Raw genomic sequence first — 16,319 nt, 5'->3', positions numbered from 1 at the left:
TCGTTATTATCTTTGTGCTTTTGAGTCTTGACCTGTAGTAATTAAAACTCTGTGCATGAACTCATGTCAAACCCATCCGAATTCTATAAAACCTGGTTGTAATTTGAAGGTCCCTTGGGACTTACTCCACATTGACAAGAACATGGAAGGTGTGACAGCCTCAAATGTCTGCTTATGTGCATGTGCACGGCATGTATGCGTACATTGTATCGTTATTATCCTGCTCAATCTGCACAGGGCTGATCAACGCAAGCGAAAGCCTGTTCACGTATGACGATGGTCTGACGGCGGCGGACTTCTCCTTCCCGGCGCACGTGCCCGTCTTCACAAACCTGCTGAACATCAGCGAAGCGGCGAGACGAGCGTGCAAAAATGACACAACATGCCTGTTCGACGCCACCGCCACCGATGACCTCGATGTGGGTAGAAGCAGCATGAGCGCCAACCAGCAGCTTGAGCAGAATCGTGCCACTGCCGGTGGGTACAACATAATGAATGCCGCAGCATGCTACAGTGATGGCAACTGAAATCCGACCCCCTGAGCGGAGCACTCACATCGCAAAGACCCGAAATAGAGGCCGCTATTAAGTGAACGCGCCGCCCAGGGGGTCGGATTTCAGTTGCCAGCACTGTACAGTCTGTATCGGCTATAGAGTGACCGGATATGTATAGATTATAGACCGGTTAGGAGGTCTATATAGGATATATAGACCGAGTAAAAGACCGAGGTCCCCCGAGGTCTTTTACGAGGTCTATATATCCTGTATAGACCAACTATGAGGTCTATAATCTATTTATCGTGTTCTCCACGCAATAGTTTCTCTTCGTGTACGACAGATCCTTGTAATTCTAGTATTATACTATAGCCTATACCGCATTGTACTGCATTGAAAGTCAAGATCATTGTTTAAACTAGGTTCAGCATCGGTAGCACAGTGGCTGGGTGGTAAGGAAGAGTGACTGAGATTCACAAGGTTGTGGGTTCAAATCCCATCTTGTGTATTTCTGCTTTCTTCAAAAATTTCTTTTTCTAAGTTGGAGAGAAAATTTCTAAGTCCAAGAAGTTCTAAGGAGTCAAATATAAGTAGTCAAATATATCGTGTATTTGACTAAGCAGTCAAATACGCGATATATTTGACCGCTTAGGTATCAGGGAAATTAGTGGGGTCAAATACTAAGGGTGCGTTCTTAAATTCTCTAGCTTCTAGGAGAAGAAGAAAAGAGAAGTCGAAGAAACTGGGATTCTTCAAGAACGGGTCTCGACGAATTCGGAGATATTTTGCAGATGTCAAGCAAAATGAAGCGCCAAAGGGGCCGCGATCTGGAGTGCCACGAATATAGTATGCGCTGTGCGTATGCGAAAAGGGAAATGCGTACACTCATGATCAACACGTGGCTTTTAGCCTAGTTCGCATGCGCTGATCCCAAACCGCGGGAATCTCCAAGTTTCAACCACCTCTGAAGCTTGGAGAGCTCGGAGAGCTTTGGAGAGCCTCCTAAAATTCGGAGAGGATATAAGAACAGCTCTCGAGCTTTTCGGAGAGTCTCCAACTTTTCCGAGAGGATTTAAGAACGCACCCTAAGAAGGCGATAAAAGAATATATTGGCTACAGTGATATTGGTACGAAATATCAAAAGCAAAACGTAATTTATCCAGTAAAAATATCACTATAACCAATATTATCGGATGTAATGATAATATTATATCGGGTATTATGATGGCAACAAAGAATCAAAACATGCGTAACACACTATATTATTATCGGCTATAGTGTTAACCCTTTCACTGCCAGCTGACCACTCAAGGTGACAAGGCGCTCCCTGCCAGGCTGTCAGCTGAGCTGTACACCCCCTCCCTGCCAGGCACTTTTTACCTCCAGCTCGAAAAATTGAAAGGCCTACTTTTCCTGGATTTTTTGGTACTTTCTGTACGGAATATCGCTTTCCAAAGTATACATCGTAGGTAGACAACTCACAAAGGAAGCCATTGCCGTCGAAAAAATCGCAAAATCCGAAGTACAAACGTGCTGCGCGATCTAGCGGCAGCCGCTGTGCAAAAATGCGTGTCATGTCATGCGAAAGTGCGCCGTGCGCCGCATGCGCTACATACACTATGTACACGATCGGCCCGGACACTCGCGAAGTAAAGTTAGTTAGTTGTTGTTTTGGAGAGAGAAGCAGATCCTTTTTTTTCGTTCGCAGGGATTGAAAGATATGCCAGTGGACAGGAGAGCTACAACACTGGAAGCAGAAGAGATGGCTTGCGGAATCTTCTCTATCTTCGTGGCAACAGGACTTCAGTTGCGAGAGACTTTCGTCCTGTCGTTGCGGACGAAATTCTTGTTGCTGCCACCAGAAAACTCGGAGAACGAAACGTTCGTAAGTCGTTTGGTGAAGCGGATCGTGTCGGTGAACGGCTGCGGAATGTTCTGCCGCCATGGTGGTCGTTTGTTCTCCCAATTAGCAGCAGTCCAAATACTTTTCAACTTCGGAGAGTGAAGCGCTTCCCTGTTCCGTTGACAAGCGCGGCGTTCGCGGGTGTAATTCACTTTCGCATCAGCTTGCAGTAGATCGTCAGGTATTGAGCCAGAGGTAGGTGTCGTTGTAGAAAGAATATAATTATGTTGTAGCTGACATACCTGCAGTGTCTCTTGTCCGTGCTGGTCGCCATTGTAACGTGGTAATTCTTAGAAAATTTTAGTTCTGGACCCAGTGACCGCCGCCAGCGCTGTTTCCGTCAAGTTTGCAGTGAATGCGTCCGCGAGGAATCTATCGTCTGGTTGTCTCTACCCGTGACTCCAACCGCCTATCGCAACGGATAGCCGTCTGGAGTCTTGGGTAATAGCTAGGCATCAAGTCTGAACCAAATTCCATGCTCTGTGCAATGAAAGTTGACGGGAAAGAGGAAAATACTCGCACCGACTCAGCGAGGTGGAAGTGCGTGAGAACCGGTTTCTTCCTCGCCGATCGGCTAAAAATCGGATGCGGATTTTCAACGACGCTGGTTCGATTTTTTTCAAATGGCAACACATACTTCTGGAAGTGTATTTCGATGGGTATGGACATCTTCCAGGGCCCAGTGGCCGTCTACCACGGCTAAACATCTCCAATATTCGAAAATAGAGGCACAAACTGGGTGAGGTCTGCCTGTCGACGGAAGTCGACAACAGCACTGGGGACTGCATGTTTACTCGTCGACGCAAGTCGACAATGGCACTCGGAGTGCATGAATGCGCTGTCGACTACAGCTGTCGACTACAGTCGACAGCGGCAGTGAAAGGGGTACGAAATATCAAAAGCAAAACGTAATTTATCCAGTAAAAATATCACTATAACCAATATTATCGGATGTAATGATAATATTATATCGGATATTATGATGGCAACAAAGAATCAAAACATGCATAACACACTATATTATTATCGGCTATAGTGATAACTTTAAAATACATGTAGCAATAATATCAAAGGCCCTATTTTTTTTACTTTCTTCGCGTTGCTTATTTTATAGTGATACATGTACATGTACATAACAGAATTTTTTATGGAAATGCGGGCACTGTCAACTATGCAGCATGCTCATTTGTCAAAACGACATGCTGGAAGTATTTCCTTGCCTTTCATGTGTCGATCGAAAAAGAAAAAAGAAATCGATCGTATCGCATATAGTGATGCATCGGTTATAGTGATAAAATCACGGAAATCGAAAGGGTACGCTATAGCCGATACAGACTGTAGTTGCTATGAAACGATGCACTGTTTTTCTGTGTGATGACATTCCCCAAACTGTCTTCGTCTAGTTGCGTGCATGTGTGATATGAGCATGCGCGGTGTTGTTGTCGAGAGCCCTTTTGTCAGTCTTCTTGTTCGTCCCATGGTTATGGGAGCAAGTTGTCCCTGTTTTTCGTCATGCCTTTATATATACAAATATAAACAACAAAACCTTGTCCTTTGTGTCTTGCGTCCCGGGAACGGAATGGCTGTGATTCCGTAACATAGTGCTTTAGGAGAACGGCAAGCCCGTTGTTCAGCAACCCTGTTTCTGGTGTACTAGTAAGTGCATTTCTGTTATAAAGAACTTCGGCTATAAAGAACTAATTCTTCAGCACAATGGTGTTCGCAATATCCGGAGTCGATTGCATACATGTTATCGTCTGTGCTGCCTCTTTCTGTTGCAGCAAACACTCCGCCGAGAATCACCGGTCTGCCGAGCTTTGATGCCGTTCTGGGCAAAAGAGTTGTGTATACGTTCAACGCGACCGACTCTGACGGCGATTTTAGCGTGGCCCTGGTACCCATCAATGGAACACGTCTCCCTGTCAACTTTAATCTAACCATCAGCAGTAGAGGTAATGTAAATATTTCCATGTTGCCAGGCAACCTAACCACTATGCCTGTTGCCAGGCAACCTAGCCACTATGCATGTTGCCAGGCAACCCAGCCACTATGCATGTTGCCAGGCAACCTAACCACTATGCCTGTTGCCAGGCAACCCAGCCACTATGCCTGTTGCCTTGTAACCTGACTGCTATGAATGTTGCCGGGCAACCCCCCCCCACACACACACACTGCTATGCATGTTGCCTGGCAAGCTGACTGCCATGCTACTAGGTGTGCATGAAAGGCAGAGGCAGCCCATAGCCGTAGTCAACTCAGACTGTTTAGGGCAAGTGGTGTTAGCGTGGACAAGGCGAGGGCAATGCTTTCCCCCTCATCTCCAGGTACAGGCACTAACTGCATGCTGATCTACTGTACAAGCAGAAATATTCGTCTTGAATTTCATTTCATCTTTTTCATCCAAGGAGCTTTTGGACTAAATTAAATGCTGGACTATTGTCGATTTGTTCAGCTTGTCAATACACTCTTATGGTCCATGGACGAAATTTACAACCGGACAAACTCCTTTTCTTTGGAGTCGGACGAAATTATTGACCGACGAAATGTCCCGCCTGTACAGTATTCCGCTGTGTTGTTCGTCACTTTGCCTGTCCTGCCATCTCAGAAAATAACTCGACCTCCTACGAGTTTGATTGGACGCCGCAAGCGGAGGACATCTCGCTGAGTTTCTCGTTCGTGGCTACAGACATGCAGGGTGCTAGTAGCCAACACCATCCGTTAGTCGTGTACTGTCCGTGCAACAATAATCAGCCGTGTGCAGCTCTGGACGCGTCCCAGGACGGTGGCCAGGCGCAGTTTGTCCGCCTGACGTGCAACTGCAACCTCTGTGAGTTTCTCCCGTTGACTGGTGTACGCGTGTGTGTGCATAAACACGCGCACGAACCGCTCACGCGCACGTGTGTGTGTGTGTATGTGTGTGTGTGTGTGTGTGTGTGTGTGTGTGTGTGTGTGCGCATGTGTGTGTATGTGTGCTCGAACGCGTGTGCATCACTGTGGAGCCCCACACCGGGTTGCCCTGCTACCGTATATGGCTGCTGGCATATTATCTGGCTGTTGTTCATAGCGTGACTGTATATAATAGATTTTCTGGTGCGTCCGGTTCCTTGCACACAGCCTACTCGGGAGATACGTGCAACGATGATCGCAACGGCTGCTTCAGCGGAGGTGGCTGCTACATGGGAGTCCTGTGCGCAGACGTGGCCGCACCAGGATCTGGAGCTACCTGCGCCGCATGTCCCAGCGGCCTCACGGGAGATGGCAGAGTTTGCTCAGGTAAGGCTATAAGTCCATTGCACAATGACGTATTTTGTACCATCAGCACCCCACACAGCCACTACCTGGGCATGGTCGTGTAGGGGGTTGAGCAGTGTATCCCAGATCCCTGTGTACTACTCACGCGTAGTACTCCTGTATTCCATCAGTTTGGCAATGCACAATGGGCCAATTACAACCTGGAATCAATACCTCGCATCCGGACACTCCCGATGCGGCTGCCTCTGTTCACCTGGTGCCTTCTCAGTTGCACAGGCAATACCTGCCTTCTCACTGCGCCTATTGCCACAGTTCTCGCAAAATGATGACACATACTCACTGTCAGGGGCATGTAAGGTATTTTAGTGTGGTACGGTCAGCGATTTGAACTGCAGTGTACTGTTGGGGGAGGGAATGGCTGAGCCGAAATACTGGGAAATTTAGGCTGTTTTTACATGAGAATTTCAACCCGGGCTGGAAAGTCTGTACGATAGACAAAATAGGTAAGCGTTTACATGAAGGCAGTTGACCTGGGTCAAATACTGATATGCCGCCAAAGGTCCACTTCTAGAGTCCCCGTATGGTCACGTGAATCCTTTCGCGCGAAATTTGCATGTGCACTGCTATTCAAACCTGGTGCGAGATACGCATAGAAGTACGTTAGTACGATTTTCTCGCCCCGGGTTGATTTCAACCCTCGCCTTGGGGGTAGGGTTGAAATCAATCCGGGGCGAAATTTCAACCCGGGTCAAGCGCAATGCGTCATGTAAACGCGCCATTCATTTTGTGCACATGGCGGGTTGAAATCTGACCCGGGTCGAACTCCACCCGGGTTGAAACGCCTCATGTAAACACAGCCTTAGAGCCCAGATCAGTGCATATTTATTGATTCACGGGGTACCTGGGGCAAAAAGTGGTACGGTCAATACCGTAGTGACCGTACCGTGTTCGACGCGACGCCCCTGAGTGAAACTGCAACCATTACAGGGTAAGGTTGGTATTCACTCACGGTTTTGGTTGTTTAGCTTCCGTGTTCTTGACTGTAGGCATAGGTAATATCTGCCTTCTCACCCAGCGCACTGTCACAGGTCTCGCAAAGTGATGAAGATACTGATATGAGAAAGAGGAAGAGGAGAATACATTCATGAAGAAGAACGGGTTCATCTACTGGTGTAGGGAACGACAAGCGGGTTGAAGTGCACCACATTTCGAGGCAGGTTGCGTAAAACAATTACTGGTGTGTGCCTGGTGCCCATTGTACAATGCCACGCTGAGGAAATGTGCATTACTCATTGAGTTTAGAAATTTCAACATCTCCTGTCACAAGGAAGCAGTTTCTGGAGCCGTGTCCCACGTGTGTGCGCGCGCATGTGTGTGTGTGTGTGTTTGTGTGTGTTTGTGTGTGTTTGCATGTGTGTGTGTGTGTGTGTGTGTTCGCGTGTGTTTGCGTGTGTGCCTGTGCATGTGTGTGCATACACTGACTTGTAGATATTCAGGAGTGCACAATGGCATCATCACCATGCTCCTCCAACGCGCTGTGCACGGAGACATTTGGCTCGTTCAACTGTACATGTTTCGATGGCTACATTGGTAGCGGGATCATGTGTATGGGTGAGTCTCCCCAGGGTGCTGCAGCTCTATTTACTACATTGGTAATGGGACCATGTGTATGGGTGAGTCTCCCCAGGGTGAATTGCAGCTCTATTAACTGTCTGCACCGAATACGCTATTATCAGCTCAAACACTCAGCTATCTCTATCCGGTTGTGCACTTTCATGTCTCTCCGGGTATTTTTCTTTTCCTTTTTTTCGCGTGGACATTCAACCATCACATGTAGCAGAGCTCAAAAGAGACAGAAACGGAAAGGTCAGCACTATATTGCTGCTCTGTACGCGAACTGTTCTATTATTATTATTATTATTATTATTATTATTATTATTATTATTATTATTATTATTATTATGACGACTTTATTCACTCCCAAAGCAGAAAAAGAAAGCTTGAAAGGAGGCATGAAGCACAGCACCGGGATCCATATGACCCAAGGGTGAAGCACCAATCAATGAAGATAAAAGAAAATCCTGAACCAAATTTTGATAAACTTCATGAGAGAAAAATTCAAGTATACCAACTTCGATACTCACATAAAATCACAGTCATGTATAACAGAACTACTCAAGTAGTAAACACCAAGCATGCTGCACATGGGACACTCCAAGCAAGACAAACTCAGACGAGATAAAACGGCATATGCAGAGAAAGACAATACATGACTGGGGGCATATGGCAGAAATTCACGCCTCTCGGCTCGTCACACAGCACATGATGCACCACAATCATAAAACACACAGACTGAGACACATCGAGACATTACGGGCAGGCTAACATAAGGTCAACCGACCGTTCCGACCATGCCACTCTCCCATCCATGACCAGTCACCGACCGCACAATTCTCAGGGTGCCCAGAATAGCACATTGCTGCAACCGCTGGATCACGGACGCGTGGAGCCCAAGGCTTAAGATGTGGCTGCGGCTCGTTCCTGACACACCACCCAGAGCACCAATGATAACTGGAACAATAGTTATCTTTTTGTTCCAGATCCTCCTCAGCTCTGCTGCCAAGGGCAGGTATTTGCTGATCTTCTCCTGCACCTTCTCATTGACCCTGTGGTCCAGTGGGACACTGACGTCCAAGAGCAGTGCCCGATCATCCAGAACCAGCACCAGGTCTGGTCTGTTCGCCTTTATTACTCGATCTGTGGGAATGGAAATCTCCCACATCAGCTTGCAACTGGCAGAACTTGTGACCTGCACCAGCTGCTTACTGCTGGGTAATCCATGCTGCTTACACAGTGCACGATGCAGGGCCTGGACCACAAAGTTATGCCGGGCAATGTATGCAGTCCGTGCCAGGGCTGGACAGCAGGCAATGATGTGGTCCATATTTTCTCCGGGTGCACCACATACACGACAGAGGTCCACGACATCATGCCTCTTGTGGATATGGCGCATATTGTTTCTCGTGGCAATCACCTGATCCTGGCAAGCAATGAGAAAGCCTTCCGTTTCAGGACGCATTGTCTGGGATCTGAAACAGGAAAACGAGAGCTGCATGTCCAGGATGCCATCAAGACGTGCCCAATAGCGACCATGAAGAGGCATCGCTCGAAGGTCACGGCGGCGGTTGTCATTGAGGGCCTGTTTAACAGTCTCTTTGTTAGCGGTGTCCAGGCTCGTCAGGCGAAGGCGCTGCAGGACAGTATTTGCCAGCTTTGGTATTGATTTTCTAGAGGGACGTGATTCATGGTGCTGGAGAACAGCGGCCAGGGCAGGGACATCTTCCCGATCCTTTAGGTACTGAGCTAGCCGGATGCAAGTACGGTCATGGAGATCTACGATGCATACTAGGCCACGACCTCCCTCACTCCGCGGTAGATATAGGCGACGGATTGAGGCACGTGGGTGGTGGGCCCTGCTAGCAGTCAGAGCCTTCCTCACTGTCCTGTCCAGCGAGCGGAGCTCATCCGCAGTCCAAGGAACGACTGTGCCAAGGCCATAGGACACCACTGGCAGAACGTAGGTGTTGATTGCTCTGATGAGGTTTGGTGCACATAGTGAAGCATCCGTGTTATTATTATTATTATTATTATTATTATTATTATTATTATTATTATTATTATTATTATTATTATTATTATTATTATTATTATTATTATTATTATTATTATTATTATTATTATTATTATTATTATTATTATTATTATTATTATTATTATTATTATTATTATTTAACACTTAGCTCCTGCTGCTGGTGGTGCTGGTGCTGGTGCTGGTGCTGGTGCTGGTGCTGGTGGTGCTGGTGCTGGTGCTGGTGGTGCTGGTGGTGCTGGTGCTGGTGGTGCTGGTGGTGCTGGTGCTGGTGCTGCTGCTGTTGCTGTTGCTGCTGCTGCTGCTGCTGGTGCTGCTGGTGCTGGTGCTGGTGGTGCTGGTGGTGGTGCTGGTGGTGCTGGTGCTGGTGCTGGTGCTGGTGCTGGTGCTGATGCTGCTGCTGGTGCTGGTGGTGCTGGTGCTGGTGCTGGTGGTGCTGGTGCTGGTGGTGCTGCTGCTGCTGCTATTCTTCTCCTCTAAACATATTCTCTGGAACTGGCTGTTACTTGTGTACACTATAGATATTGATGAGTGCTCTGCTGGTGGTGGTCACAACTGTTCAATGTCAGCCTCCTGTACCAATACAGCGGGTTCGTACGATTGCCAGTGCAATGTGGGATATGCTGGCAATGGGCGAACGTGTACAGGTGAGCTAAGCTGAGCCTACGCGCCACATGCTTGCATCCGTGCGTGTGTGTAGATGTTATATGTGTGTGTGTGTGTGTGCGTGTGTGTGTGTGTGTGTGTGTGTGTGTGTGTCGCTGTGTTCGTGGTTTTCACGGGTGCTTGCGTGCGTGCGTGAAGAAGAAAGAAAGGTCTTGCTATTGCGTGAAATGTCCCACATTGGCGGTCGAGGTCTTCCACTGCTCATAGAGTGTTCGCTACCCGCCTGGACAGGGCTTTCTCATACATATCGCCGGCAAGAGTAGATAAACAAGAGTGTGCAGCTCCGGGATGGGTTGGCCCGCGGCGGAATCTTTTGTTGGCGGAATCTTTTCGACGATGCACACGCTGCGAGTCTTTTGGACAGTTTTGCCTCGTGCACTTGGCCGGGCTTTACGTTACAAAGTCGGTGCCCAGCGCGTGCTCTCACACGGCTCTGGGGCAAAATGCGCGTTCTTCTGAAAAAAAGGTGACGTCAACAAAATATTCCACCGCGGGCGGGGGAATCTGCAGATTGTGCAGGAGAGATCCGGAGAGTTGCACACTCTTGTTTATCTACTCTTGGTATCGGGTTCAACCTGCTCTTTTCTTTAGCAGCACTCTGTCGTCGGTTTGGCCATCCAATAGTCTGTCTTTCGTGCACGCGCACATGTTGTCCAGGCGTCAGGGGCCCAGCCTCCCTGCCCATCCGACCCGCCACACACAACAACGAAACTGAACTAAGAGTTCTACATAATTTCTTGACAAGACGGAGACGGACAGACAAGAAGACCGGACACGACGAGGTAAACTGAAAACTGAAGAAAAAGACTAACATTATGGCACTTGGATCATGTACAAACTATACATGCAACCAAAACCATTCAAATACGAGTCAAAGCAGAACGCAAAACAAACCAAAATAAACGAAAGGACCACAACAAAATGAGCCTTGAAAAGTCTTTCTACCGATACACAACACTGTCACTTGTTGTTGTGTATCCGTCGAAGCATGCAAGACTTGGACAAAGCACCTGCATCATAACAATTATGTATACTCTTGTTGTTCATTGAGAAGAAAAGGAATCAAGGAACTACAAGTTACGCTATAGTGTGTCCACTAACACGACCAGTTACTGAACAATCAGCTCCTGCGATGACATTGCACGACACTGACCGGCGGTGCTGTAACTGGTAACCAGTGGTGTTAGTAGACATCAGTAAAGCATAACTTGTAGTTCCATGGTCCTTTTTCTTTTTTATAAATGTATCCTTGACTCTCCATCCGAGTCCATCATCATTATAATTGTTTTTCTTATTTTGATGCTGGTGTGCAGATAACGATGAGTGTGCTCTGGGCACGCAGCGCTGTGACCGCGTGGCGACGTGCAACAACACGGCCGGCTCCTACACGTGCACCTGCCCCGCGGGCTACTCCAGCCCTACGCCGACGACATGCCGCGACATCGACGAATGCGCCACCACCACCGCTAGCGCCAGCGTGCCGCTGCCGTGCCATGCCCAGGCTACATGCACCAACACGGCCGGTTCGTTCAGCTGCCGCTGCCGAACCGGATACACGGGGACGGGAGTGCAGTGCGATGGTGAGTACATGTACGACGCGCAGGAGCGGGAAGCAACTGGGGGTCGGGGCGGGGGGGGGGGGGGGGCTGTATGGCCTGGAGACAGTGAGGTGATGGGGGGGGGGGGGGGGTGGCCCGGAGACAGTGCACTGATTAGAGGGAGAGGATTGTTTGGCCACTAATGAGTGCGGGTATTTATCAAAGGTTAGTATAATTATGGAGATATATACACCACTGTGACTAAGGGAGGGCATGCCTAGGACTGTAGGTGTATATGGAGTGAGGTATAAAGGAGAATACAGTAATTTCACCAATTTTCGGTGTACTTTTATTTTCTGTAATTTCGGTGCGTCTGTTTCATACCTAAAATTTCAATACACTGAACAAACACTAACACACACACAATCCAATAGGGAACTGCTTCTCTGTACCTAAAATTTCCGTTTACCTAACCTGGCCGTTTGCCCTCATACCGAAAATATTGAGCACCAAAAATTTCTGGAATTAGAGTACTCCCCAGTTCTACAAACCCTGCCCCCCCCCCCCCCCCCCTCCCGTTTTCTATACTATAGTGAATATTTGCCCATGTTCACTTCGACTTCAGGTAATACGATGTACTTACAAGTACATGGTATTGGCAGGAGTACGTAAAGGCTGTTCCAGACATGTACATGGGTAACAGTTAGTGGACAATAGAAATAGAAACGAAAATCGGCTATAGTACGGGAAGCGTATGAGAAGAGTAGAATGCTTCTTCAACGGACCTGGAACACACTGGCTGCGCAGCAAGGTATAAGACTTTTCTACAGTACGTCATGCTTTTTGCTCGTGCGCGCGCTCGCGCCTGTGTGTGTGTGTGTGTGTGTGTGTGTGTGTGTGTGTGTGTGTGTGTGTGTGTGTGTGTGCGTGTGCGTGTGTGCATGTACCCATGTGTTCATGTGCAGATATCGATGAATGTTCTCTGAACATTGACAGTTGTAATGACAATGCCACCTGTACCAACTTGCCAGCTCGCTACCAGTGTCAGTGTGAATCAGGCTTCCTTGGCAACGGATTCGTATGCAGTGGTAAGTGGTGTGTGTGTTTGTGTGTGTGTGTGTGTGTGTGTGTGTGTGCGCGTGTGTGTATGTGTGTGTGTGTGCGTGTCTGCGTGTGTGCGTGTGTGTGTGTGTGTGTGTGTGTGTGTGTTACTTGAACAACTTAGTTCTAGATTTCAGGTGTTTATGCACGTATAGACGGAGACGCCCTCGATTTAGGCTAAGGCCTGTGGAGAATCCATAAATACAAATACAATACAAAATAGTTGTCTGATGATTGCCTAGCAGCATGAAACTCAGAGTTATAACCAACCTGGACGGCCTCCACTGAGTCTGCTATGTACTAAGCTCTGTCTATGACGTTGAGCACTCTCTCTATGGGCCGGCGATCAACGGATTTGTGGTGTTCAGGTATGTGCAGTTGTGAGCGTGCGCTAGCTGTACTGGCGTCTTGTAATGCCTCACTGTGGTACGAGGGGTGGTGGTGGGTGGGTGGGGGGGGGGGGGTGTCCCTCAATCGGATTATCCGGCCAACAGGGCACTTTCTAGCGCTCTGCAGGCGCTCTGGGCGGACCGTCCGGAAATGTGGTACGACCATGGTCGTACTGGCCGTATCGTGCGTGATGCTCCTGCGCTGTGTGTTGGTGCGTGTTGGTCTCTCAACGATCTCCCTGTAAGGTGTGTTTTTTGTTGGTGCGTGTTGGTGTCTCATGCAGTGGATACCAACCCCACAGTCCAGACAATGACCACGGCCGCTCCAAGCACTCTTCCGCCCACCACCACCGCCGCCACCACACAGGCCGTGAGCATGCCAAGCTCCGCCGCTAGCAGCAGCTCACAGCAGCCGACACAGTCCACTGGTGGTGCAGAAGGCAGCGGTAAGTCTTGACTGGTCGAGGCAGGTGTAGCACTGAGTGCGTTTAATTTTGCCCACGAGTCGATGTTGAATCCGTTCAAGAATCACCCCTGGCTATTCGCATCACCCCATGTGAATAGGGTGAATGGATTCCGAACCAATTCCAGGGCTCATGACATGAAAATCGAACGATTTGAGTGCACCAGATTCCATTCATGATTCGATTTGTAGGCGTAAACGAACACACTCAGTGTGTATCGCCGTGCCATTGATGCATGCTTGTTCTTGAAACACGAATGTTTGACAGATGTGTGGGTTTGTTCATAGACTGGGAAAAGAACCTCCCTCCCATACACTCTCTTTCTTTTCAGGCCCACATGAAGCAGTGTGCTCAAGGCGTGTCCACGCAGTGGTGGGAGGTTACCAGGGCATTGTGCACACCGGCGCGTAGTGGTTGTGGGTAGGGTGTGGGTAGGGTGCAGGTAAGGTGTGGGTAGGGTGCGGGTAGGGTGTGGGTAGGGTGCGGGTAGGGTGCGGGTAGGGTGCGGGTAGGGTGCGGGTAGGGGAGGTGTAGGACATTGGCTCAGATTTTTCCTGTGAATTCCAACTGTAGTAAAGATGCATGCGGCACTGCCATTCTGCCTGCCTCCCGATTCATGTTTGCTAGACATGCATGACTAGCGAATGCCCAACTGACGCTGCATTCCTGTGTGTGTGTGTGTGTGTGTGTGTGTGTGTGTGTGCACGTGTGGGCGTGTGTATTGACTGTCCTGTTCAGACTCGGTGCCAGCGTATGTACCCATCGTGGCCACGTTGGCTGCTCTTGTCGGTATTGCGTTCATTGCTGCCGTCGTCTTCCTTTACAGGAGGAGAAAGTAAGTACTACTAGTACCAAGAGTAGATAAACAAGAGTGTGCAACTCGCGGATGGGTTCACCCACGTCGGAATTTTTTGTTGACGTAATCTTTTCTACGACGCATGCACTGTGAGTCTTTTGGAAAGTTTTCCCTCGTGCACTTGGCCGGTCTTTACATTACAAGGCCGGGCTTTACATTACAAGGCCGGCGCCCAGCACGTGCGCTCACACTGCTCTGCGGCAACATGCGCGTTTTTCTGAAAAAAAGGTGGCGTCAACAAAAAAATTCCGCTGTGGGCCCGGGGTATCTACAGGGCGGGAGAGATCCGCAGTTGTACACTCTTGTTTATCTACTCTTGCTAGTATTAATAAGTGATGTCAATCACCGCTTCACATGGTGGTGACAATCCTACACATGCGAAAAACTCTACCTCCAACCTAGTCTCATGCGAACCGTGAATTTGTTTGCCCTTTTAAAGTGCCAACAAGCTGACTGTGTGCACCGTGCCTTGTGTCATGTGTTGCCATGTGGCATCATGCCTTGTCGTGCGCAGCATGCAAGTGTACGACGTCGTCAGCAGTGGCTACAAGATTAACGGCGACAAGCCGATCAAGAAGCGCTCCACCATCCTGTCGCGGCCGCGGGACTCGCCGATTGACGACGAGGAAGGCCGCTACACAAGCTCCGCCACTCTGAGAAAGATCAGGTAAGCAGTGTTCCCTGAACCGGGAATGTTTCGCTTGTAATTTGCACCCTGGAGCTACGGAAGCGGCAGGCGGATTGTTTTTTTCTAGCAATCACAGCCCCACTAAACTATCATTGACCAATGACCATACAGTAGAAGTGGCTCGGCAAACAAAATGAAATACAACCGTTGGTTCTGCACAGTTTACCTGGGGTTTCTTGCCCTATTCAAATGTTTTTTTCAATTTTGGTTTCAATTGTTTTTCAATATGTACCTCAGTTACTCAAGCTGTCTGGTTCTATTCTGCTTTGTCGTTACACAGCATCCGCAACGAACACGCAGTGCAATCAGGCGATGTCGTCACCAACCCGACCAGTCTAGACATCGACGCGATAGAGATGCGCGAGCGCATGGCTTCGTCGGTCGGCGCGGAGAAGAAGAAAGCATCTGCACTGGACGCCAGCGAGCCCGTAGCTCTGGTCAATGAAGCTGCAGTGACGTAAGTTGTGTATTGAAGCGAACAATATTCGTAAACTGAGAAAAAGAACACTTCGCATCTATTAACCCTTTCAGTGCCAAGGGGGTCAGAAAAATTCAAATTTTTCGGAGTTGAGCTGAACTCAAATTTTTCATAGCTCAGCTGTATATCCACGGATCTTTACAAACGATGGCTCTCTGGAAAGATATCATGGCCAGGCAGACAGCTGTGAAGAGAAAATGCAGCGAAAATAGTCTTCCTCGCGAGGGCGCCTGAGCGAAGTCCGTTTTCTGCATTTTCGTAGCATCTGCACTTTCTCACGCGCGCGATCAATCGCAGTACAGTCAACTTTCAACGCACGAAATTCGGACAAAGTTGGCCTGAAAGCCACTGAAAATCTCGATGTTTTGATACCCAATACGCATGGGTTGCCGCGAAAAAATAGAGAAACACACGATGCGCATACGTCATGTTTTCTACGGGCAACAATTGTTTGTCCGAGCGCGCGCGCTTCAGGCTTCGCCCTGGCGATATCTATCCTCACGGACACAAAACGATGTGATGAGTCGATAGCCAAGGTCTTCCTGAAGACGTAGAGAGGTCGTTTGTAACTCTCCTGTGTGTAGAAGTGGAGGTACGAATTTATTTGTACACACATACTCATTTTGGGTGACTAAAGTCGCCCGTGGCACTGAGAGGGTTAAACTTCAGTAAATACCAGCGGTCGTGGGCTACTACGCGTACATACATGCACACAATACATACATGCACACAGTACATACATACACAGTACATACATACACATAGTACATACATACATAGTACATACATACATAGTACATACATACATAGTACATACATACATAGTACATACATACATAGT

The 16,319-nt window shown here is 48.5% G+C and overlaps 1 protein-coding gene across 1 annotated transcript in view; it reads left to right on the top strand.

Annotated features, from left to right (window-relative positions):
* LOC135811768 (uncharacterized) overlaps positions 1-16,319 on the top strand; it is a 47,625-nt gene that overhangs the window by 28,805 nt on the left and 2,501 nt on the right. Inside the window, exons 14-25 of the mRNA XM_065325014.1 lie at positions 238-477; positions 4,179-4,349; positions 5,003-5,224; positions 5,512-5,670; positions 7,138-7,260; positions 9,820-9,945; positions 11,278-11,544; positions 12,468-12,590; positions 13,277-13,438; positions 14,195-14,291; positions 14,827-14,979; positions 15,281-15,457. Coding sequence (XP_065181086.1) covers positions 238-477; positions 4,179-4,349; positions 5,003-5,224; positions 5,512-5,670; positions 7,138-7,260; positions 9,820-9,945; positions 11,278-11,544; positions 12,468-12,590; positions 13,277-13,438; positions 14,195-14,291; positions 14,827-14,979; positions 15,281-15,457 — 2,020 coding nt within the window. The remainder of the gene's footprint in view (positions 1-237; positions 478-4,178; positions 4,350-5,002; positions 5,225-5,511; positions 5,671-7,137; positions 7,261-9,819; positions 9,946-11,277; positions 11,545-12,467; positions 12,591-13,276; positions 13,439-14,194; positions 14,292-14,826; positions 14,980-15,280; positions 15,458-16,319) is intronic.

Source organism: Sycon ciliatum, chromosome 3, assembly GCF_964019385.1.
Source record: "Sycon ciliatum chromosome 3, ocSycCili1.1, whole genome shotgun sequence".
Taxonomy (NCBI): domain Eukaryota; kingdom Metazoa; phylum Porifera; class Calcarea; order Leucosolenida; family Sycettidae; genus Sycon; species Sycon ciliatum.
This window is presented reverse-complemented; position numbering and strand designations above follow the sequence as displayed.